The 27,115-nt window shown below is 38.6% G+C and overlaps 1 protein-coding gene across 1 annotated transcript; it reads right to left on the bottom strand.

The window, feature by feature from the left end:
- Positions 1-437: 437 nt before the first annotated feature.
- Positions 438-19,832, bottom strand: AKIRIN2 (akirin 2). The gene is made up of 5 exons (XM_082474010.1): positions 19,016-19,832; positions 4,142-4,285; positions 2,194-2,343; positions 1,063-1,134; positions 438-785 (listed from the first exon to the last, which is right to left on the bottom strand). Exons 1-5 carry the CDS (start codon positions 19,248-19,250, stop codon positions 775-777), a joined length of 612 nt encoding a protein of 203 aa, XP_082330136.1. The 5' UTR covers positions 19,251-19,832; the 3' UTR covers positions 438-774.
- Between the last annotated feature and the right edge of the window lie 7,283 nt (positions 19,833-27,115).

Genomic DNA, 27,115 nt, shown 5'->3' with positions numbered 1-27,115 from the left:
TTTTGAAATCTTATTAACTTCACTGATCCCTGGACAATGCTTACATTTAAAACACTGGCTTTATTCAAATACTACCCATCTGTACATTAAAAACAAGCAGATTAGAAGTAAATGTTTTATTCTTCCAACTAAATTCCAGTACTACAAGGGCAGTAAAACAATGATACACTGGGAAAAAAATGCAGCCATAAACATTTGTTAAAAAGACTGATAGAATAAATAAAAACTACCCAAAAAGGGTGGGGGGGAATCATATAAACCCATTCTGAAACCCCAAGAAGTCCTGGAGTACAGAAATGCCCTCCTCCTTCACTATTTCACAGGAAGCACTGAAGGCTATTTGCTTAATAATGTCCTGGGATTACACTCTACATTATTAATAACTGGTTACAGCTTGGTTGTAGTGCACAATTAAAATCACACTAACTTCATCTGAATTGTCATTCTACAGTTTTATTTACACAACCAGTGAAGGGCATGTTCTTAGAATACCAGCTTTAATCCTTTCCAAACATTAATATAAGAAGCCAAATTGTAATGATACAGCAAATGAGGCCACTGGCATTAATACAGGTAGCAAAGGTCCACATCCGGGTGGTACTGACATCAAGGAAATTTCCAAAACCGGTTGCTGCCTAGGAGTGGTTGCCACTGATGAAAGCTTGAAACAACCTGTATTCACAGGGGGTGTTGGCATTGCTGCATGTCATAACTGGGACCTCTTGCAACAACTCAACAAGGAACAAGGCAGCCCACAAATGCAGAAAACATGATTCATGAAACATCTAAAGGGAGAAAAAAGGAAAATTAGTGCTAAGTTCAGGTCAAAATTTAAACACATGCCAAATCTTCATCCCTAATGTATTTGCCCCTAGGTATTTAAGTAACCAAAAGTAAGCCTTAGTAAAGTTTTGCTGCCTATTTCTCTCCAAACTTTTTCTCCATGATTTTCTGTTAAAGTCTCTTCTTGGGTATGAAGATAATTATAATAAACTATAATTATAACAAACGTCTTGTCCATAAAAGACTGTCTTGTTTTTGGTTTAAAGATGAAATACTTACAACTAGCAGGCTGTTCTCCATATCGTCGCATTATTTGATCATGCGTGAACTTCACAAATGCATCATATTGTTCTATAAATAAAGATAAACATCAATTACATGATTTGCAAAAATGCCCTCTTCTCTAATATATTAGAGCTACACAAACTGAAAAGTCCAATATATATAGTGAGACAATTCTAAGCTGGCACTTAATCAGACACAAAACCTCAGTAATAATAGCTTATCAAATGGAAAGAGCATGGAGCTTAGGAAACCTACATTTGTTCAAATCACACAACCTCACATATAGGCTGGGTGGGGCTTATTTCTTAACCTATTAAATTTAAAGGGCTTGAAATAAAAAGATATCTTTCTCCTCTGAAAGTTATTATAAGTGGTCTGTGAATGGCAACTTACTGCAATGAGGGGAAACAGGACAACAAAAGCGTAGCAAAATATATGATACATCCATACATCCAAAATATATGATACATCCACCTGTAACCTAATCAGGTGCCACAGAAAAAAGATGTTACATAACTAAGCAAATTCTCTTACCTATATTAGCACCTTGACTGATTTAACTCCTTAATCAAGAAGTTTACAATATCAATATCCAGTAAAAATCTGTGGCTTAAAAATCCGGGGGGAAATTCTGATTAAGTTACCATACATAATATATTTACTACACTTAAATTACCAAATTTTATGGGAAAAAAATAGTTTTTGGGATAATTTAAAGAAGACCGCAGCAGCTTGATACTCTAAAATTAGGTACACAGTGCCAGTTAGATTACTTAAAGTGTCCAGAACTGATGGCAAAATTATCATGAAAGATACAAAGTCAAAAAACCCACAACCAAATTGAGCTAAGTAAACAGCCAAAGCACAGGGTATACCAAAAGAAAAATCTAGTTCCCTAATACTGCTGCTGATCTCCATGGCTAACATACTACTTCTTAAGGTCACTAAGGAGGACCGTGAGCTACAGGTAAGTTCATTTCCTTTCTTGAATTGAAATTCTCTGGTTCTTAGAAAATACCCTGTACCCGTGTATAGAAAGGGTAATTTAACTGATGTGAAGTGTATGTGGGAAAGAATGCATTTCTTAGGATGAGTTTCTGGGAGACTCTAAAACTCATCTCATACCTGCAAGTTTTGTGTTCAATATTTCTTCATACTCTTCTCGAACTTTCTCTTCACGCTCTTTCAATAAACGTTCACAGATCATCCCAACCTGCCGTAGAGTGAATAAGGGCTGTTCTTTTTTTAATGGTGAGGAGGTTGCTGATGGAGTCCCTATGTACAACATGAACAACAACAAAAACCGCACCAGATTTAGAGCCGTCACAGAAAGCATCATCTAACTGAGGAGGTTTCACTTGGATATTTTCAATGCCCATATATCAATAAAAGCATTTTTCTATCAGTTTTTAGCACAGCATCTCCTTAGTCTTAAAACAGGTTTAATCCTATCAGCTTATGGCTTTGGAAGAACACAGCAAGATGTATGCCATCAAATATAAGGGGGAAAAAAGTGTGAAGATGAGTGGAGACAATGTGACAAGATACAAAACTTAATTTTTTGTTTTTAAATTAATGATATTAGCTAGAAGAGACTTTATAAAAAGAAATACTGAGAATATATCCCTAATATTCAACATTAAATTTCACGGTTCAGCATCCTTAAATATTATTAATGTAGCAGCCACTTAGTAGATAGATTTCTTCAGAATGCATTCCTCTTAAAAGTATTACTTAAGGCACTTTGATTTTCCAAAAACATTCCTCTTTTCTTGAAAAGAACATCTAAAATTAATCTTTGCGAACTCAGGATTATGATAGTCATCCACGGTAACACTGCTGCAAGTATTCTAGACACATATAAATACACACATTTGCTATCAATTGTTTGTCCTGTTTATCTGCCCCAATTCCTCTTTTCACTTGCTCCTTATAACTTGCATGGCTGGGACCAGTATGTCCAAAAAAAAAAAAAATGTTTTTTTGTGCTGTGTCTACCAACAAGCTGTAACAGAATACCAGAATCCTTGTATTCTGGTATATAAGAATAAAGTATACCAGCTTCAGTCCACAGCTACTAAAAAGTAAGGCTCTATCTTTATTCACTTTCAAATTCGCAGCTTTGTTAGTTGAGACTGCCAGTTCACTGATCTTGTAAGAAGTAACGTGATGAATTATGATGGGCTGGGTTCCCGCTGAGGGTAGAGTCTTGTCTTACCCTCACCTCCCCTTACCAAGTTTCACCCACTTATACCTGGCCCACCAAATTGGCAGTTCTGAACAATTTCATGTTTCCTTATCTAATTTTATTTGACTGTTTTATAGCCTGTGAATGTTTGTTTTCTTATTCTGCCTGGTTTTCCTATCCCTGCTGGGAGGGAAGGGAAGGCAAGGCAAGCAGGCAACTACTGTCACACAAAAAACTATTTTTGCTGAGAACTTTACTAAAGTAAGAACCATTTTTGATGGCTCTTCTTTAGTAAGAAGTTTTACTTTCCCTTCACTTCAAACAGCCCTGAGTTTTACATCTTAAATTTTAAAAAGTGTATTTGCAAACTATTCTCTCCAACAAGAGGCAGGGAAAAAACCGATATAGGATCAAAATTATCAACCTTTAGGGACTATCCTAAAACAAAAGTATGTGAGGGTATATGTTCAGGGACATTTTTGTAAATACTGTAATAGCAGAAATTCTATCTATCATTATTAAATAATTATGGGAAATCCATAAAATGGCATCGTATTCAGCCATGGCAAGGTACATCTATACCTAATAGAGAAACATGTGGCAATATCTTTTTTTTTTTTTTTTAAATGGAGGCTACAAATCATAGCATTTATGGGGAAGTCCACTTAGGAGATACTATATACAGGTGGTTGCCTTTGAGTCATGAGAATCCAGGTGGCTATTACTTACTTTTTTACCATATTTTTAAGAGATCATGAATAATTCGTATAAATGTTTTTTTTTTTAATCAAGGGGAGAAATAGGAGCTTGATGACTGAAGGCAACTTGTATTACTTTTTCCCATAATAAGTGAAAGGAAATGTTACTTAGTAAGTCTGTTATTACCTGGTGAAGCTGGTCCGCTGAGGAGAAATGCCTGTGGCTGTGCATCAGAAGTACAACATGGATCTGTCTGTTGGAAACTAGTTTCTAAATGTCTTCTCTTCTGCATGCGCTTATACTCTTGTTTTATGTTGTACAGAATTTGTTCTAAAAGAAAAAAGTCAAAATTTGGCAAAATATAAACTTTCAAGTTAAAAAAAAATAGGTTGGGTTCTACCAAAAATATTCTCTTCAAATAATATCTAGAAAACTTATGTTCTGGGAGGAATTAGTTTCAGCATAATGGGGACACTCATTCAGAAATAGCACATACACACCACCTGGAATCCAGCTATTCTACAACACCATTCTTTCTCAGCACTGACTAGTAAAAAATAAGGTTTTCATTCAACGTAAAGATAAGGGAGTCTGTGAACTGAAACACGTATTTAACTCAGATTCTGAAGAGTACCAAACTCAAAGGTCATTTATTCACCACACACATAACTATTAAACTAACAGGTTTTTCTAAGACCATAAATAATTAGAAGCAGGAAGGACTATGTAAATACAGTCACACACCAGTGAGAAGTGACAGTAGCAGGTCAGCAAAATGACAGAGTAGATGTGAACTAAAAAATCATCATACATTAAGTGGCCATAGCCATTAATATTAAGCTCAACAGAATTGATGAATATTACAGCATTAGCAGCAAAGTACTGTTCTGAATCTTTGGGGTAAAAACCCATGTAAAGTGATTGGTACGTAACAGATACTCAATTAAGAACCACTACACCACAGGTGCCATTATCTTCAACCAAACCAGGAATAAAAAAGTATAAGGAACATATCCTTTAGGCCAGTATGATACATTTTAGAAGATTTCTAATTCAAAATAGTTATCATTTAGCCTCTCCAGAAAATCCCTCCCTGAGGTTTCCACTCCCCTCCAAACACTTTCTCACCACCACCATAGTTCCTAAATTAATAGGTTATCCACATGAAAACTACATCCCAAGAAGTTTATTAATCCCAATCCAAAACAGAAATAACAGGCAATAAAATGTTTCATAAATATAATGGAGTATAATTTTAACAATTCAATGATGCAATTTCAAAATGAACTGAAACTCAATTGAAGGCTAAAAATTTATGTAAGATGAAAACAATCCTTTTTAAAAAATTTAATACTAGAGGTTTTTTTTTGTTTTTGTTTTTCAGGTATATACTTCTCATCTCTCTTTTCACTTTATTTCCCAGTAAGGACTTTTAGGGCTTTTGAGAGATAAGACTGAGGGGACATCAATCAGTCCCGTAAGAATTTAGATTCTGCCAGTTTCATTATTGTATTGATAATTAGAAATCAATTAAAAAATAAAAACAAGCTGCAAAAGATATATCCAGTGAAGATTCCATTTATGTAAATGTTGTGTGTAAACAAATCTGTTTACATACACATGAATGCGAACTCACACACTGGAATAACTAACCTCAGGATGGTTGTGTGAATGTATTTAATATTTTTCAGAATGTTAACATTTGTTTATATTAAACATGGTCATGTTCACTCCTTTTCCATTTATGTGAAATTGTTTATAATTTAAAAACAAAGTTACCAGTGTGAAATAAAAGGCTGTCTATTGAACAGTTAAGCACCTTGATAGAAACAGGCTTCCTAAGATTCACAGGTGACCAATAAAACTAGTGCAACATTCTATACCAACCAGGTCAGGCACACATATCCTCATTTTTCTTAAATAACAACTCTTTCAGTAGCGATATTCTAAAAGGTTTCTAAAGTAATGATGTTTCGATCTCATAGCAAGCTTCACTCATTTATCATTTTATGTTCAAAGCTACCATCATCCTCATCAAAAGTGTCATTCAAAGCATCCTAAAGTTTATTCACAACCAAAGAGTTCAAATATACTAGCACAAAGTAACTTAATCTTAACCTCTTTTGTGTGACTTATTCTTTGATCACCACACAGATTATTCTTCCTTTTGCTTCACAAAATCAAAGTACAACTAAGATGTACCAAAAGAACAGTTGTAACAGACTCAATTTGTTCATTTGAAAGTCTCAAACAAGATCTAGCCTAGGATTAACATAACGTAGCTTTATAAAATCGCCATACCATCTAATACTTAATAAGAGACATCATTACAAGCACAGGAACTGTAAGGCATAACTTACAAATGAATTCACCAATTTAAATGTAGTTTGATGAGTTCTGACAAGTGCATACATAGTCCTGGAACCACCACAACCACAATAATGAACTTTATCACCCCCCAAAAGTTCTCTCATATTCCTATTCACCACCTTTACCAACACCACTGCTACTTATCCGCTGTCATTATAGTTTTGTCTTTTCTAAAAGAGTGTAGATTTTTGCCTTCTTTCACTTAGCAAAATGCTTTTGAGATTCATACATGATGTTGCATCAAACCGTAATTCCTTTTTATTAATTAGTATTCCATTGTGTATACATCACAACTTAACTGTTCTCCTTTTAGTGGACATTTGGATTGTTTCCAATTGGGGGCTATTATGAATATTCAAGTACAAGTCTATAGGTGGACAAATTTTCATTTCTCTTAAGTAAATACCTAGGAGTGGAACTGGATGGCCTGATTATATGGTAAGTGCATAGCTCTACTTTGTAAGAAACTGCCAAACCATTTTCCAGAGTAACTGTACATTTTGCATTCCCACCAGCAATGTATGAGTTCCAGCTTCTCCACATCTTTGCCAACACTTGATTACTGTCAGAGCTGAAGAATTTCGAATGCTACTGCACTGCTTTTTATATCTATTATGATACAACTATGTCATCTAAGCCTCACTGTGCCCTCAGATGCCCTAATACTGGTAACATGTGATCAACAACGTTATGAAGTGAATGGTCCAATTTAACGTGACCAAAACCCTCAATGTTCAAAGCAGCAAAAAGCTAACTACAAGCTTCAAGTTCACGTTATCTTGGTTCAGAGGTATATGCAGTTTTGAAGCTAATAACCAAGAAATCTCCCCAAATTCAATATTCCACAATTCACATTTTAAGCTCAACTTACATATTTGGCCAACTTTAGTTGCTTCCATGCCAGGTGGATAAAGGCCTTCCAGACATCAATAAAGTACCTATGTCTACTTAGTCTTAAACTACTTAAATCTAGCCATCTCTTATCAAACTAGAATGTGACATTTTATTCCAAGTACACGTAACTTCTGACATGGTGTTGCCAAAAAAATTTACCAGTCCATTAAAGAAAGTCAAATAAAGCTTCACTAACATTATCAGTTTTAATCATGCAGACTTCATATTTGGCTTATGAAGCAAAGATTAAATTTGCAGCAAATCACTTGGAGCAAAATATGGAGTTATTTTCACGACAATCTATACTACAAATGGTTGTGGTATATCCCTTTTCAAAATCCTTAAAACTACATCACCCTTGTACTATAAGGTCAATCCCTGAACAACATGGGGATTTGGGGTGCAGACTCTTCCGCAGTTGAAAATCCACATTAACTTGTAGTTGGCCCCTGTATCCAAGAGTACGGTTCCTCCACGTCGGCGGGGTTCCACATCCTTGGATTTAACCACCTTTGGATGGTGAAGTACTATAGTATTTACTATTGACCTGTCAGTTCAAGCCCACACTGTTCAAAGGTTAACTGTAAAATACTTGTAAGAGTTTCTTGCACTGTACTAGGTTAAGTGCAGGTCAGAATTAGCAAATTTATGACTAATGACATTTGCATTCTCAAATCAGTAAATACCATTGAGAATGCTAATAAAATTCTCCTCCGTAATAGGCAGACTGTCAGTGAGCCAGCACTTATTCCTTTGGAATATTAAAAAATACATATAAACAAAAAAACCTAGGTAAATGTGAAAAGAAAAGAAAGGCCTGGCCTGAGGCAATAAAGCCTGTTTACTCATCTTTGTTGCCAATGATTACTTGAAAAACCCTGGTCACAAAGAACAAGGTCAACAATATAAGCAGGGAAAAGTTGATGGGATAAAAAAAATAACTGAGTTGATAATGGTAAGAGAAACAGCATCAAGATGGGACTGAGAGCAAAGGGAAAATGGAATTAAAAGCAACCAGAAATGTGTTTAAAGGAGAACCACAAAATGGGGGGTGGGGGTGAGGGTTTGTCAAGTATCTCTCTAGAGTCCATAACCATAAGATGTCTAAAACTTGGTGATATGTGAAACTAAACTTTTTGCTCCAGACTTGTATGGATGGACTTCCTGTTTTCCTACTGACATAATTACTAGATCAAACAGTAAGGCTTCGTTAACAGTTTTAAGTTTAGTTGTGTAAAACCCCTTTATTATCACCTAATATGCTAATTTCTCTATGGAGTACCTTTGAAAACAAACAAGGTAAAAGCCTGCTAAGGCAGGGGACACGGGTTCAAGCCCTGGTCTGGGAAGATCCCACATGCCGCGGAGCAACTAGGCCCGTGAGCCACAACTACTGAGCCTGCGCGTCTGGAGCCGGTGCCCCGCAGCAGGAGGGGCCGCGATAGTGAGAGGCCCGCGCACCGCGATGAAGAGTGGCCCCCACTTGCCGCAACTAGAGAAAGCCCTCGCGCGAAACGAAGACCCAACACAGCCAGAAATAAAAAATAAATATAAAAAAATAAATGATCGCTTCTGTGAAAGTTGCTTCGTATTTAAAAAAAAAAAAAAAAACAAGGTAAAAGTTCATCCAGACAGATTTAACTCAAACAATGGGATTAAAAATGAAATATATCTTGAAAGCCTGTCAGTGCTAGGGAGGAACACAAATAAAATGAAAAATCTGTACACAATTAAGTACAGAAAACCTGCAGTAGCCATTAAGACCTAAAACGGAAACTGTTCCAAATAAAATAACAGACCAAATCTAGAGCTCAGAACTACACAGACATTGCCATGTCTACTTTATAAATTAAAACACAGAATTCAGAGTTGCTATGGAGACCCATCTTTGTAATTCAGCTATTCTCCCAGATCATCTGATCAGAAACTAACACAGTTCTTATGGACTCCTTGAGGGAAACTTAAGGACAATGTTCTTATCCAGCCAAGAGCTATCTAACTAAAAAGAATGAGCTGATGCCATTTTAAATTTACTTCAAAATTATTGCTATGTCAAAGGAACCTGGAACCAAATTTTTAACACAAGATTGTTAAGTTGTATCTACAGTTTTAACTTCTATTTGGATTACCATGAATCCTAGTAAGCATAATATAGCTACACACAATTATATAAACACTAGGATATTGGCTACAGTATTTTAAAAGCAACTGGCTGAGATTCTAAATTTACATTACATAATATTTTACTGTATAAGAGGCATTCATTTATCTCCTACAAGAGGAGAAATAACTATAATTACCTACAGGTCAAATTCTATTATTTCACTGGAACTACAGTAGCCAATGATTACTTACTTGAAATAAATGGCTCAATTTATTAAAATCCTTCAGGTTGAAGTATAAATTACAAAATAACTGCGCAGTGGGAGTCACTAATGCAAGGAGTCCAACAACGCTCAATCAGCAGGTAGCTCCTCCCTGATATCCAAGAAGTTTCATACCTCTATATTTTATATTACACTAGATTCTAAAGGGATATATGTTAACCATGCTGCTTTTGTTGTTTACTTCTTTACTATCTGCAAATGTCTTCTCAAATAGCTTACAAGCTAGGAAAACACCAAGTAATAAGAACAAAAAAAAAGAAGTAAATGGTGAAGAGAAGGGGGAAACTGAACCATCCAAAATCCAAAACCCAAATATGCAAGCTACAGAAAACATTCAGTGCCAAGGCAAGTTTCAGCTTCTATTCCAATTAACCATGGGCCATCAAAACAAGGTAAGGTTTGGAAGGACAGAGAGCAGACTCCTTGAGGAGGACTGTAGGGCAGCACAATCAAGCTAAAGAACAAACCCTAACACACATTAGGACACCCAAAACACACATATGCACATAAATATCGAGATATAGCACACCTGGAAACCAGTGGCTGCAAACTGATGATTTAGGAGCTAAATGGAACCCAAAGACATGTCTGGCCTGAATACTTTCTTTTTAAAACAATGTGGCCAACATTTAAAAGTTGGGTGATTTTACATTAAAAGTCAGATTTTTGGCTACTGCTGTTGGGGGGGAGTGGTGAGGAGGTATTGGACTATGTGGCAAAATTCAGCTGAAGAGCGGCTGCTACCTTTTGGGCTTAAGTTCTCAAGTGCTTCTAAAGCTTTGCACACGCAAACCACCTGGGGATTTTGTTAAAATGAAGAATATGAGGGACGGAGACTGAGTTAGGCATTTCTATTGAGTTTCCAGGTGATACTGCAGGCCAGGAGCAAGATTGGAATTCACAAGTCCTCACCTCATTCACTCATTTTTATTACTTGCCTGAACTATGGGCATTTAAATTTCTATCCCCTGCTTAAAATAGTAACTCCTCTACTGTGGCAATTAAAAAAAAAAGTGCTTGGTTTATGTATTATTGGACATGCCACGAAATGGAGGGGAAGAGAAGGAAAGCAGAGATTATTACAAGTACCAAAATATTAAGGATGATCTAATTCATTTTGCCACTCTCACCTGGATGGCTTTTGTCGTTCGGAGACAGACATACCACTCCCCCAAGCAGGAAAATATTCTGTAAATATTCTGTAAATCAATTTAAACTTGGACCTACTTAAAGAGATTCATTACATGACAGTAACATACATATATTGATTCATTTATATGAATTTTATATTCATTATGTGATTGAAAGTAGACAAATGCATTTGCTTTTCCACTCTGTCTGCTTTAAAAAGAGCAAGTAAGACTGTCTCTCACGCCAGAAGACACTGATTGGAAACCTACAGACATCTTTTGTTTATCCCATGTATTTTGTAACTTAGTTGTGAATACTTAAAAGTCAACAGATTTCGAGAAAATTCTGACTTCTGGGCAAAGAAAGCCTTCTGGGAAGGTATGACAATAAAAAGTCTAAACTTCCCATGGCTGGACCTGAGAGGAACGGCCTGAACTAAAGATATAAATTAGAAAGTCACCTGTAGGAAGTCAGGAGCATGCATGTGATCACTCAGGGAGCTATTAAGCTAGACAGGAATGGAGCTGAACCTAGAACTAAAGAACTCCTAAGTTTATGGCCAGATGAAGACAAAAAGCAGCTTGAGAAGCAGCTGGAGAAGTGGAAGAAAACAGTGCTATCGCAGAAGGTTAAAATACAAAAGGTATTTCAAAAAGAAGGGAGTGTCAGCAGTGCGAATGCTGTAATAAGAAAGGTCAAACAAGATGAGGATTGATTGTGTGCCATGCAAGTCATCAGTGGCTTGACAAGAGCTGTCTGAGATACAAATATACTAGGAGTAAGTTGAGAGCCAAAGAAATGGAAGCAAGTAGACTACCTGAAAGCTCTTTGAATTTGGTTTTGAAGTGGAGAAATCTGGATGACTGCTGGAGGAAAATGAGGATGCTTCATTTACTTTATAATGAGAAGCCTGACCATATTTAAAGCCAAAAGCAAAGATCTGGTTGAGAGATAAAAATCAGAGGATAAGGTTCCTTTGGAGAGAAGTGGGATCCTTCCCTCACTATCTCATTTAATCTTCCTCAATGATACAAAAAAAACATAGGCACAAACATTGGTAGTGTTGGTACTGGGAAAAATGAAGAAGCTACCATTTGATGGCCTCTATTTTTTCTGTGAAGTAAAAGGCATGGTTATTCACTGAAAAATGGCACGACTGATGGACAATGTAAAAAGTCCTGTTTGAAGTTGCCCTACTGTAACTATCTCCAGCACTCAGGGACAAGAAATGCTCTTAATTCTCACAACATCCCTAGGAGGCAGATACTACTATAATCACGTGCGTAATTTTACAGATGAGGAAAATGAGGCTTTGCTTCAATGTCTTCTGAAAGGTCATACAGCTGAAAGAAGGTAAACCCAAGCCTGATCTCAGGACCTAACCTCTTAACATCTACTACCCTCTCCAGTATTAGTACACCTAGCCAATATTCCGCTAAGTACCTGAAATTAAAATGTATCACAATGAGGAGAGCGAATTCTTAAAAAGCAGGATGTCAGTTAGAATAGAGGGATCCACTGCCATGTATTATATTAATACTTCATACACTGAAACGTCAAACTCTATGACTGTTAAGAAGGTAGTGACCAAAATGGAGCATAATTCTCATTTACCTAGAGCCCTGCAATTGCAATCACTGGCTGTTAACAAAATAATTATAAGAAATTTTCATGTTATATCCGGGTACTTATAAAAAGGATGCTTCAAGTGTCTCTAAACAGCCCCTGCTGAGGACAGGCATCTATAACTAACCAGAATGTTTTATTGGTGTTTCCAAAGTTAGGAATCACTCTAAATTGGTAGGTCGGCATTACCACACACACAGGACTGATTACAAGACCAGCTTCTGATAATGTACTATTTCACCTTGGGCCATGGATCAGGTTCCCCTGTTCTGTCACAACCACCTAAAACCTCCTACACTTTTAACCAATTATACTGCTTAGACAAGTTTTTCTTCCAGAGAATTATGTATCAGCACTAGGAACAAGGCAATCTTCTGTAACAAAAGGCAAAGTTCAAGGAAAGTAATGTTTGAAAAGTTGGCTTTCTGCAATCCTTCAAATTCTACTCCACATTCTATTCTTCAATTGCTACATCAGTTCAATGATACTATTTTTTTTTTTTTAAAGAAACAAAAGAAAGAAAATCAACTCTTCCAGGTCCCTCCCTCCAAACTTCCTCCCTTTAGTTTGATCTTTAGACGGAGTTTTCTAAGAATTAACATTAATGGAAATGAAGATAAATGCTAATAAACCAAAGTCAGAATGCACACCACAGACTAGAACACTTTCAGAAACAGCCAATACATAAACTTCAATAGTAAAAGTGTGACTTAATTAAGTAAACCAATTTCAATGCTTAGGCTGCCAAAGGTGAAAATAATGCTAATGTGGACAACTGTCCACAAAGAATTAAAATAGGTATTTTGATAAAGCATAAAGTTTATGGTATTTTTATTCAAGTTTAGCTGGCTTTAAAAAGTTATCAGCAGTGGCAGCTCTGTCAGTCCCTGGACAGACTTTGTCTTTTCTTTGCCTAACCAGCATAGAATCTGGAACTCAAACTTATGAGGTTCATAAAAGCTTGAACAAGTGACTTCTAGAGGAAGTATTTAGATTTTTTAATAATGCTGAGAAAATCCAGATACATGAATAGATGTAGAAATTAAAAACTAAGTCAAACTCAAAGGTTGTATTACTGAAAAAAATCACAGTAATAAAAGGTCACATTTTAATAAAATCAGAATGTTGCAAAGCATTTATACTTCAGGATGATCTGCCTATGACATTTGTGACAGATAAAAATTAATGACTTACGATTTGTAAAGGGAGGAAGAAAGTTATACTCCAAGACAAACTACAAGCATATTCTGAGCTGTTTTTCTAGCGTTGGAAAGATAAAAACCACTACCACTACCCAAAAAAACCTATCATCACAAGAAAGATTACACAATCTGGCATAATGCAAAATTTTGATCAAAAGGCTGAAAATAAATATCAAAGCTGACAACTTGACATACAGTAGATTTTTAATTTACCTGCAAGCATTCTCTCCCTGCTCAATTATAACTGCAGTATCTTCTCATGCAAAAAAAATTGTTTTAACTTAAATCATTCAATCCCTTTAGAAATGAAAGCTCAGAACTTCATATTACAAAATATTTTCTCCTAAAAATCACATAAAATCTTTAAAAATGTAATTCTTCGAACCAGCAAATCTCTGAAAATGGTAAAATCCTTGTAAATGGGCTATTTCAAATACTGAAACGCACATAACCATGTTTATCACTGTCCAGAAAGATGAGGGAATACTGAGAAGTAGACTTCAAGCACCTCAAAAAAGTATTGTTCAAAGTCTTAAACTAAATAAATGCTGTATTTCTTGTTACTACTCATTTGTTTGAGTCACAATTAAAAAAATATACATGTTGTCACATATTGTGGCTTTGTCACAAAACAATCTAAAAAGAAAAAGTGGTACAGAAGGAGGAGTAGAAATGAAATTGTATTTTTTTCCTTAAACTTCCGAGTCTCTAAGAACCTTGGGAGATGCCAAGGCTTGATTAATTCAACAAATACATTCAATTAATATTTTAAAACTTTATTTGTGGTAAGACATTAACTAAGAGGGAAAGGATGGCAGATAAGAATACCTCTGGGGTTATTTTCAAACTCTACAAGTCCCATCTATCCCCTCAAAATCCAGGGGACATTCCTTTTAACTAACGGTCTTTGCTACAAGACTGCCACTGATGCATCACATTTCTCAGGTGTTTAGAAAGTTGTAAAACATTGGTAAGCTGAGTTCTAGAATCCTTATGCTCAGCAGTAAAATTGAAGACGAATCTCTTAAACTAGATTCATTTGTGAAAACCTCTTTACCATCTGCAGATGGTTCATATAGGCTTGAACAAGTATTCCACCCTTGTAGGTAGTCTTCTCAAAGGCAAGAAATTCACTGTGGTTTCACATATGCATAGAGAACAACATTCTGTGAGTCAACAGTACTAGCACAGTGTTAATGCAAAGACTGCAAGGACCATTAAGTTGCTGGTTAATTCACTTATGAGTACTTGAAAAGACCCAACCCCAGTACCATTCATTATCTTGTTTCATGAACCAACTATCCAAGAGGTCCAAACTTAACCTATGCTATCATTACTGCATTCTTCTTTAAATGGAAGATGAATCAAAGGTTTCTTTTCAAAGAGGAAAAATAACACAAAACTGGGCAATTCCAATGAATCTCTTATTCTCAACCTTTCAAAACAAAAGCATTTCTATCACTGTCTTCCTGGGTCTATCTAAACACATAGGAAAGACCTATCTGAATAATACCCAATATATTCTCTTTCCTATAAAGCCCTTCAAGAAAACTGAAAAAATTTATTATTCTCCTTTACATCTTAGTGTACGTCTCTGTAGCAACCATGGTGGCTAGGAGCATTTTCACCTAAAGAGAGCTAACAACCCTGTCCTCTGATCTAGCCATGTTTACCCAATGTGTTTCTGTGTTCAAGATAGGCTTTCATTTTCCTACTTTCAAAACAAAACAGCTCAATAATGAATACAACTGCATGCTGCTTTTAATGGCTATAAATGTACATGATTATTAAATGCATAAGTCATACAACTATTAAATAAATACAGCTACATATGCAGTCCTAAATAAAATATCAGGTTTAAAGTACAAAGACCATTAAAAACAGTTTATTTGCCAAATCCACTGAGAAACTAGAAGCAACTTAACAGCTGTCTAAATAACCACAAAATATTAAAACCACTTCTGGCTCAATATAAATGACATCTGAAATGAAATGTTGCCTCCTCCAACAGACATCTCATTTGTTTGTGTAGAACCATTTATACTTCATTTAAGCCAGCTGGTGTCTCCATTTGCAGGCATGTATCAATGTCCACAAAACAATCTAAGTTCCTGTAAACCCTTCCCCATTCACAAGCTGCAATTTCCATTCTTGATGGCAAGTTTCCAGCAAATACAATGAGTTTTTACAAAGGAATTTAACTCTTCATCCAACTCAATTCCTAAGGCAGACTAGAGCAATGGTAACAAGTCAAACAATGTATATAAAGGTGCCTAGCAAACTCACAAATAGGTTGAGTCCATAGAGGGATCACTTCACTCAACCACTCATTCATTCACTACACAATTATCAATAACAATGTCTTGGATTTGACTGACAAGTATAATATTTTGGTTTTATTAAAATAATTTTGTTCTTGGGAATGTCACGATAATCTTTTGGCTAAATGATAATATTCTGAGATGTTTCAAAAACCAATCGACAAGGATAGAACACTCTGAATCTGTTTTCAACTAACTTGCCAGGATGAGTACTAATGAAGCTAGGAGAGGCATTCATTTTCCCAACCACAGCCAATGGTTCCCCTCCCACACACCTTCAGTTATCATTCACTTTTCCTTTTCCACATTCAGGGGTTATTACAGACCTCACTGCTGACACCCTCAACCAGGGTTGGGCAAACTTTTTCTGAAAAGGACCAGACAGTAAATATCTGAGCTTTGGGAAAATACAGTCTCTGTCACAATTACTCGACCCCGCTATTGTAGCCTGCAAGGGACATGGACAATACTTTAAAAAAAAAAAAAAAAGAATGAGCATGGCTGTGTTCCAATAAAATTTATTTGCCAGCTCTTTCATTTTTCCTGGTATTAAGTTGCACTAGTTTGAAAAATATTGATTTAAATAACAGTCATCAAGTCAAACTTTGGAATAACCTTCCTGGGATGACTAAAACAAAAACAAAAACAAAAAACAAAGCTAGGGTTTAAAACAGATGTCCTAGTTCCTGAAACTACTAGTAAAGCCTCAACATGACTTCAACTACATATCAGAAAACACTATATACATATCCAGAAAACACTATATACATATCCAGAGAACAATGATAAAATCATGATAAATTGTGCACATGCTCTGAAAAATAATTCACTTCAGTAGTCTAGTTGTATATTGTTTAAATTATATTTGAACTCACAGAAGTGAAAACAAAGAGCTTCCATAGAGCCCCAGTCAATCTCAATTTGGTAAGTTGCTTTCCGTTCCCAATCCCAGCTACTTATTTCTGCTAAGGACACATGGGCATTCACTCTTGTAAAAGTTTAGGAATCACCACTTTTAAAATAGGAATCTAAAAATTAGGTATTTGAGGAAATTATTTCCAAGTTAGATGACATGAAAACTGGGAAGCTCTTTGATACCTGCACGACACTGCAGCTCCCATTATGACACCATGATTACAAGAACCATTACAGGAGCATGCCCAAAACTGGCCATGTAAACACAAGGCTAAATTAAATTACATGTAAAGTGTCATTCAAAATCATAGTTAAAAAGGTAAATTCTAGCAATTCAAAAGTTATGCAATTTTAACTGCTTTTCTCTAGCTGAAATAGCTAAAAAAAACTTTTCACAGACTCAATAAATATCAGGGTGTGGTTTTAGAGTTAGGATATGATCAAACTTCAAGTAGATGTCAAAAACACCTTGAAAAACAAAACAGCAATATTTTGGAAAATGTGAATTTGAATCAGCAGGCTTAAACGATTCCAATAATTCCAGTCATTTTACTATTATAGTCCACTTAACTGAAATGTAAGATAATGTGCAGCCAACTGCATTAGCCAATACTTCAAATACATCAATGAAATGACAAATTTGCAAAGGATCACAATTCTTTCTGAATTAATTCCCTTTAAAGTGAGAACAAATATAGCCCCTAGCTGACCTACCTTATATGCTCAAGACTATTTTAGCATTTAGATATACTTTAACTCCCAAACCTAACAATGTATTAATTCACACCCCCCCCCATGAAATTTACTGCTGGTTAGCTAGAGCTATTTTTAAGTGGCCTTATGAAGTACAGACTCCACAGTATCATTTCAACTTTCAATGACAGCATTTCACTAAAAAGACAAACTCTAAAAATAATGTTAACCACCAGGAGCTCATTCTTGACACTGTTTCAATAGCAAAAAATGGTAGCCTAGGCATTTGAGGTTCTCCCCATATATTTGGGGAAGGATATTTTAAAAATCTGACCTGAAAAAAAACCAAAACTAAGTCAATTCCAGATGGAAGTTACCAAATGCAGGTAAATACTGCCCACAGATTTTTTTTTTAAGCTAACGATAAAGAAACATGTAAATCAAATTATGAAAAGGCTTTGTCTACAGATCATGTTATTACCAAAGGCTCACACACACGAAACCTTTGCTGGCTACACACACAAAGGAAACATTTACACTACCAGTCCACAAAAACCTATCTTAAGACTGTGCCAGGAGCACACAAGGACTTTTAAAGTACAGAAAAAAATGGACACACACATGCAGTACAAAGCAGCCAAAAGGCAGTTCCCCACAGTCACTTTCAGGAAATGTCTCAAGATGAAAAGCAAAAATAGTCTGAAGTCCCTTGGAATCTTGGGTTGATTTATTATTCCCAAGGCCTGGGCTTTTTCGCCCAACAGAGTTTGTCGGGCAGAAATAAAGCACTTCCAACTAAAAGCAACTACTCAGCCCCGATTTTCAATACAATTTGCTTTTCATTAAAAGTTCGAGTTTCTCAAGGTCTAGACGTATAGTGCGATCAGATTACGGCACTCGGGAAGAGCAGTTTCTTTGTTGTTGACCCTGCTAGGGAAACAGGTCTTGACTCAGCCCAAGTGGCGTTCTTGTGGGTGATTAATGACAGGCCTAGATCTCGCCCCAGTGACATCCCTCCCCACCCCCTCCGTACTAAAATCAGCCAAGTCTGAAAGGGAGGAGGGGCTGCCGCCTCGCCTCCAACCACCCAGTCCCAGACTTGATAGGTGCAACCAATCGATGCCGGGGAGACAGCCACCGAGAGTCGGGTGAACGCGTGACCCTTCGCTTGCCTAGATTTCCGTGTAGCACCCTCTCTGATCATTTCCGCTTGGGCTCTCCAAACTACGGAAACGCTCAATTCTGGTCCCTCGGCGCAAAGAAAAGGACCTTCCTCTTCCCCACAATACCCGGCGAGGCACGGCCCCTACCCCCCCGCTCCCGACTCCCCCCCCCCAAGCCGTTCCCATTGTGTCTCCGAGGCTGGAGGAGCTCGTGAATAGGACTGTGGTCGTGGTCGCCCGAGGGCTCCGCTAAGCCCGGGGGCCGGTCCGGCAGTCCAGTCCCTCGGACGCGGCCCGGGCACCCGACCCCCGTCCTCTCGCCCCCTCCCCCCACAGCGGCCGCGGGGCCGAGTCCCACCTGTGGTGAGGCGGGAGGAGACGTCGCCGAAGGGAGATGGCTCCATTCGGAGATACTTCTGCGGCGAGGCGGCGGCGGCCGAGAAGGAGGCGGCGGTGGCCGCGGCGGCCGACAACGGGGAGGCGGCGGCCGAGGTGGGCGCCGACAATGGCGCACATCGCCTCCGCTTCGGGGACGCCGGGCTCAGCAGCGGGTCGAAATCCAGAGTCCGTTTCAGAGTGGCTCCGCACGCCATGGCTGGGGCGCCGGGCTCGTGTTGGGTCGGGGAGGGGAGGACGAGGGAAGGGGGGGCAGAGCGGGGCCCCGAAAAGAGCCTAACCGACCGGCTCAAGAGCGGAAAGGCGGGTGGCGAAGCGCCGGCAAGGGGAGCAGAGCCGCCGCCGCCGCTGCTGCCTCCGCGGCAGGGGCAGTGGCCCGGGCCGGCCGGGGCGAGGGCGGGAGGGGCGGTGGCGGCGGCTCACGCCAGCCGCGTCGGGGGTGGGGGGGGCTCTTCCGCCTCCTCAGGCGCGGCTCCCCCGGGAGAGGCTCCGGCCGCCCCCGCCGTCCGTTCGGGCTTTGCGCCGCGCCTGAGGCGCTCCTGCGCGGAGACCGGCTCCCTCAGAAGTCGAAACCAGCCCCGTGAGGTGTGAGGCTGCAACGCGGCTCCTAAGACGCCCGAGCAGCGTCAGAAGCTAGAGAGCGTCGGTCGATGCGGCGGGATTGAGAGGTGGCGGTGGCGGCGGCGGCGGCAGGAGCGCCACCGAACACGTCCAGCCGCTTCCCCCTCCACTGTACGACTCTTCCACCCGCCGCCGGCCCCAATATGGCGTCAATAACAACGCCGCCGATTCAAATCCTGCGGCCTCAGGGCGCGTGCGCCTGGGCTGCTGGCCACCCTCGTGGTGCATTCTTGGGAGTTGTAGTTTTTCACTGTCGGGAGGAATCGGCGTGAAAAGCGGTTAGGGAGGAGTCACGGAAACTACGACTCCCGTCATTCAAGGCGCGCGATTCCGAGTTCCGGATTGGAATTTAAATCCCTCTACACAGCTTGTGTAAAAGGAAGAGAGCGAAAGAGAAAAAAGAAAAGGCTCAGAGAGAGTGGGAGAAAAGAAAGCCAACCAGTGGGGAAAGCAGGCTCAAAAAAAATCTTTAAAATTCAGGACATAGTTGTCCTGGTACCGCTCCCACAGTGATTTAACAACCGGGAAATAGAAAACTAAGCCAACCTAGCAGTTCAAGACTGACTAATTTCGGTAATAAGAGTGCCAAAAACAAAACCTGTCTCAACGACGGGCTAGGAAATGATAAGATTTTGGAACCTATTTAGGACTGCAAGAGAGAACAACAGTAATAGTATCAGGTTACAGGAACCTTGATTGAACTCCGTGCTTTGCCCTTCCCAGGAAGCTGCTTGCATCCACCTACTAAACTCTGCAAAGCAAGGTTTACCCTGTAAATGAATAGGATTTGAACGACGTACAGAACCAGATAGTTTTGCTTTGGATAAAAAGTTGGTGAGATCAGAAATTGCACTATCTCTGTTGAGTATTGGTGTATATCTTGTGAACGGTAAAAATTAAATCCAAAGACACGATGAAATGTCTGGAGAGTAGATATTGGACCCATTTTGTAAGCAGAGAAAAAAAGTTTTTTTCTAAAAGTTATACTTCTAATCAGGTACCTATAATAAAAATCAAATACAGGATTAATAAAGTGATTTATGTGAAAAACTGTCATTGGTCCTTTGCCTACGGAAGCTATCACCAGTCCAATACAAAACTAGTTATCTATGTGAATGCCATATTATCAAATGATCATGAGTATCAAATATTGGCTTTCAATGCTTATTTATTCCTGTCATTTATTCAATAACTAAAAGATGTACTATTTTGTACCATTTTGTCTATTATTCTTCACACCATTTTTGGACAGTAGTTTAATATATTCTTGTTTTATAGAACTGTTCAACTCTTCAAAGATCAGCAGTGCTGATCACACTGCCTGTGTCAACAACTAAGTTGTGCTAATTTTAACATATTATACTGTTCAGAAAGTATCTTTGGAAAAAGATCAGCATTTAATGAAACAGCAGGTGAACTATGACACCTAATAGGTAAATTTTTACTAAATTCTGAACACTCCATGAAATCTATGATATGGTGAAAATAACAGACCATACATATTTTATGTAAATGAGTAGGAAAAGCTAGGTTGACCAATGGAAAACAAGCAACAAAGCATTTATATTCCTGGTAAATATTTTCTGAAATTAAGATTTAACCTTAAATTATAGAGCTTACTTTGGAAAAGGAATGTTATGAGTCGAATTGTGTCTCCTCAAAATTTATATGTTGAAGTGCTAATCTCAGGTATCTCAGAATATGACCATATTTGGAAATAGGATCACTTCAGATGTAATTAGTTAAGATCAGGTCATACTGGAATAGGGTGGGCCCCTAATCCAATATGACTGGTATCCTTACAAAAAGGGGAAATTTGGACACAGATGGGTAGAACACCATGTGCACATGAAGGCAGAAACGTAGGTGATGCATCTACAAACCAAAGAAAGCCAAAGATTGCCAGCAAGCCATCAGAAGCTAGGAGAGAGGCACGGAACAGACCCTTCTTCACAGTCTTCAGAAGGAACTAACCCTGCTGATATCTTGATCTCAGTGTTCTAGTCTCCAGACAGTGAGACAATAAAATTCTATTGTTTAAGCCACCCAGTTTGTGATACTCTGATATTAGGAAATTAATAAAGGGGTGGTGGTTATTTGAGTTACACCCAGTTGCCTGGAAAATGAGGAAAGAGTTGTGTGTAAATGTGGCAGGAGATAGCTGGTAAACTTGACATTCTAGTCATAGTAACTGCCCTTGCAGTCATCGCTGCACTGCATATCTGCAAAAGGCTCTCTGTTATGATTAAACAGTGACAGGGCTGGGGCAGCCTTCCTTTCTACCAGTGGCTCAGGAGCCTGCTAAGAAGCTTACAGGAACAAGAGGAACACTCTCCAATTCACCTCTGTGTCTTCGCCCAGGTTCTCTTCCATACTTGTTGCCTGACTACTTTAAGACTCAACCTTCCTGGAACATGTCAAGGCTGAATTTGTTTTATAGATTCACAGAAAAAGAGACACCTATCTGCATATCTTCATCATTACCCTTCCCACATTGTAATACTGTAATTCTCTGCTCATGACTCTGCCTCTGCCACCACTGTATTAGCTCCTTGCCAATAGTCTAGTACCTTGCACACTTCAACGAATACCCATTGAATGTTTCTCAAACATTTTTCAATCACCCTATTCTCCCAGTAGTCCACAATATACTTGTCCCTTGAGATAGATACCTACTAAAATATAACAGCAACCCTTTTAGGGTAGAAGAAAACTGTTGAAGGAAAAAAAAAACCCTAAAAAAATTTCTTAGACTAAAATTAAAAATAAAAATAATACTTGAAAGGCCATAAATCTTAACATCACCTTAAGTCTTCACAAGTTTAGAAATGAATTTTTATTCACTTCTAGAGGCAAGGAGAACTATATTTAACACATTAATAAGTTGAATCAGGCCACATGAATCTAAATATATAGTACAGCTAAAGGCTCCAGTGACCCACACAGGCCAGAATTGCTCTTGTTGGGACTAAAAGGCCTATAACAAGTTTTAAAGGCTTGAAATATTTAGAATAGTTTTGTGACAATCCAGCAAGTATTTTCTGATTTGTACAATCTCTGAAGAAAATCAAACTGCTTTACTAAGATGCTGGTCTTTGCTTGGTATTAGACTTTTCTAACACCTCCCAAAATATTCCCCAGGATCTGATTCTGATGAGTCATTCTTTGACTAAAGCCATTAAAAGTATACATCACTGGATGACACAAAAATCTCATCATCTTGAGCCTGAAGATCGTCTTTGTACCATAAATCATTTTCAAACAATTTTTCTGATGTCAAATAAAGGTAAATGCAAATATGCAAGGTGGGGAGAGGTGTTTGCTGACTTTGCATGTTGAGTTTGAGTAATCGGTAGGTTCAGCATTAAGAATAGCCATTCTAATTCAGGAGTCACTTCAAATCTATATTCAGAGCAAGCATTGCTGAGGGCAAAAAAAAAAAAAAGTTTAATCATTGTGTAAATGAGCGCAGTAGGGAAGAATAGACATTGTAATTCCTTCCACATAACATGTTGCAGGCTTGCTGGAGTCTCTGATAAGCACTGTATCTGGAATACTAGATACTATTTTTCATTGGCCCTTTTGAACTTTGGTTTCATTATTTTACTTGTGGTCATTATTTTGAGTTGATTGGATAGACCATAGAGTCATCAAAACCATTTATCTGTGCATGATTTCTAGAGGTCACCTAGTCTAGTCCCCAGCCTCGAGGTATGGTTACCAGTGAACCACTCAAGCCAAATCAGTGTCTATCTGACTCTTTCTAAAGAATTTTCAGAAACAGCATCCAAAATCCTGTTGTGCAGGCAACTGCAAATTCTCTTATATTTAGCTTTAACCTCCTCTCCATCAGAGGCTGATTTCGACTTGTATAGTACTCTTTAAAGAACAATGCACTCTAGGAAATAAGCATGATTCACTTATCCTGAGGGACTTGGAGAGAAACCACAGGATAGTCTCTGGACAGTCAAAATAATTTTTTATGAAGGCCTTTTCAAAAAAATTTGCATACTTTTCTCAAGTATGTGCCCTCAAGGACCTGTATCCTTACAGAAACTGTTTACTCTTTACAGAGAAGCCAACCATGTTTAGGGATCTTATTTCTCAGCCCAAACCAATTAGAAGAATCAAGAAGAGGGAAAAGGGAATTGAAGATGCTATATATATGCTGACTACAACAACCAATACAATCATTGGCGAGCAAAGAAAGAGACTGTAAAAAATAACTACAGAATTCAAAAAGCACAACAGCCTTGAACCACTGAAGTGTCAGGACAATCAGCCCAATGACACCTGAGGCATTACTGTATTATTACATCACCATATAATAAGGGTAGGGTTGCCAGATTAACAAATAAAAATATAAGATCCCAGTTCAATTTGAATTTTATAAACAAGGAATAATTTGTTAGTACAAGTATGTCTCAAACATTGCCTGTGTTTATCTGAAATTCAAGTTTTACTGGGTATCCAGTATTTTTATCTGGCAACCCTAAATAAGACAGGGACCCCAAAGTCATAAGCAAACTGTGCTTAGTATATAGCTCAAAAACTGTGTAACTAATACGATATTAGAAAACTTTTCATCAATAGTATTTAAGATTAAGAAAATCAAAACTTTCAGTTGTCTGGAAAGTTAATTAATGTGATATACTTTGAACCATGCATGTTCTATTCTTTGCAGAGTGCCAGGCATAAAATAAAGACTTAACATTGGATGAGGAGTGAAAAGCTTAACACACCATCTCCCCATTGGAGAGCCCTGAAGGTTGTCCCTAGCCCCACCTGATTGTATAGTTTTAGAGTTCCTTCACACCTTCTCCTGCAGGTGTCAGTTCTGTTGTCTTGCTTGAGTCCAAGCCTGACTCAGAGGTGGTGTCACTGTCCGTGTCGGGCTCCCGTGCCCTCTTGTGCCTGTTTTCCTGGGCTTCCGTGATGCCACTGTGAACCTTCCCTGATGTGGCTTTTCAAGAGAATGAGATGATGCCTACACTTCCCTGATATTTTGGGCTTCCTCGGCAAGCCCATTGATATACGGGGCAGTCAGGTGTGTGGTGTAAAGGAAATGAAGAAACAGGCCCCACTCTTCCTCCCAGGAGCAGCTTTTCCAACCCCACACACTGATAACAAGCATCAATCTGGGACCAATGATTGGTCACTTGCAGCCCTCCTGGCCTACATCAAGGGCTTCACTGGATGCCCAAGAAACTGCTAGATTTCATCTGAAAGTTGTGTCCCACAGTTAGTTATTCTTTGTGGTCTGATTAGTCCAAGAAATCATCCCCATGTGAAAGGAGATAGTCTGCACTCTTATCAGGATTTGCCCCTGAGCAGTGGAACACGGAGTGGGTCTGTGGGAACCAGATGAACAAGACATGGTTCCCACCCTTGAAGAAGCTTACTTCCTACTTTATATGATTGTCTGAAGATACTTTTACAAGAATCCCCTTTATCATAATTATTTGAAAAATAAAATATAATTTTATGGAAATAATGTCATCTCAGTGATCATCTGAAAATTAAAAGCCCATACATCCCAAAACGGTGCCTAGCACATAGTAAACCCTTAGTGAGTGATGGCTGTTTTCATCGTGCTAAGTCAAACTACAAAATTTCCCCAAGCTGGAAGTAGTGAAAGAATATAGAGTATTTTCTTGTCCATTATTCTGCACAGAGGCCAATCACAGCTGCTGGGGTCTAGTTTCTGAGACAACCTCTCCCCTCTCCTCCATCCCCTGCCACTAGGAAGGAACTAGACAAGATCTAGTTTCCAAATTGGTGTTGTTGAGTTACAGGGTGTACCTCACTTTAATCTCACTTAGAAACGTGAGTTAGAGCCTAGGTTGGCAATATTTGGAGGAATAAAAGTATTATTTACAGGGATCCCACGATCCCTTGGCCCAGGTGCTTTCTCAGTTCATCCTAAATAAAAATTCAAGGCAGTAGTGTTAATCCCATTTTACTCTTGAACCTGTGGCTCATGCCTAAGGTCACACTGTCTTAAATGGGTCAGAGCTGGGACCATCACCCAAGTGTGTGTGAGATCCCAAAGGTGTGTTCTTGTACTCCACACTGTTGACTTGGGCAGTGAAGAAACCTGGAGAGAAAGAGATGGATTAATTTAAATTTTACAAAGCATCATAATGGAAATAAGTAGCAAGTGGTCAATCAAAAAAAAGTGTTCTTTTTAAAAACAGTGTGAGCATATGTTCCAGAAGACACAGAAGAATGTATCCTATGACTGCTTCACTGTGTTTTGTTTCCCCATGGAATCTGATCCTTGAGTACCAAGCTTTGAGATGATTGATTGTTGTGGTATCATGTTTCTGTTCTAAGGCAATTGTGAGACCCCAGGGAGTATTATGGAATCACGTGTGGCCTACATGACTTATTTTCCTTTCCTAAGAAGATCTTTCATCGTGTCTCCAAAACAGCTAGCTACAGATCCCTAAAAATCATTCCTAAATAATATTAACCACATCTTCTACTTCATTTGCTAAGAAGCAGCTAAATAGAAGTTCAGGTTCCTTTCATTCCTCTTGGTTGCTTGCTGCTTAAAATGTGGCCCAAGGATGAGAAGTTTTGGCGTCACCTGGGCACACACCTGGAGCTACTACTGCATGAAAATCTGCATTTTAACAAGCTCCCCCAGGTGATTCATGGGCACATTAAATTTGAGAAGCTCTGCTCTAGTTCACTTAGCTTCTCCCTGGCAGGTGTGCTATAAAACACTATGCCATGGTCCTCAGGTGTGTGCCGGACCCTCCATGAAGCCACAGTGAAACTAAGATAAATAAGACATGGCCCCTGTGATAGAGAGAAAGCAGAATAAAAGAAGGGGGTCCAGGCAATCTAAAAATGCTCACCTGGATCAATGAAAATTCCTAGATCTAAGTGTCTTTCTGCTCTGTGAAAGAATGGAGTTCAGAATGGCTTTCAATGGAGATAACACACTTGAAGGCTGTGGTTGCTTTTCAAGAGATTATAATCCAGGAAAGTAGTAAGAAGAAAAGCAAAAGGTGCATACATCTCCCATGCGGCTAAACTGTTCCTTCTGTCCTCAGTAACCAGCCCTCTACAGCACTCCAGCAGAGATGTAAGACTGCTAAGCTTCTTAGAATCTACTCACTTAAACGTTTATTGAGTGATTTCCATACGCCCATCTCAGTGCCAGCTGCTCCAGTTACAGGTGAAAACTATGTGATCCCAACACTCATGGAGCTCATAGGTGTGTGTAGACAATTATTACCCAAGTCTGTGACTGTGAACGAAGGCTGTGGCTTGCAGTTTGAGAGGAAAGGACTAATTCTGTTCCAGTTTTCTTTCCTCTGTACATTTGATAACATTACTTTCATGGCCTGAGCGTTCCCCTCAAGCATTTTTTAGCACCTGAGATGCAAGTGTATGAGTAGGAGACAGCTACTTTCTTCAGGAGTGGAAA

This window comes from Balaenoptera physalus, assembly GCF_965194825.1.
Source record: "Balaenoptera physalus genome assembly, chromosome: 9".
NCBI classification, from domain to species: domain Eukaryota; kingdom Metazoa; phylum Chordata; class Mammalia; order Artiodactyla; family Balaenopteridae; genus Balaenoptera; species Balaenoptera physalus.
Note: the sequence above shows the minus strand (reverse complement) of the source record. Positions and strands in the feature narration are given on the sequence as shown.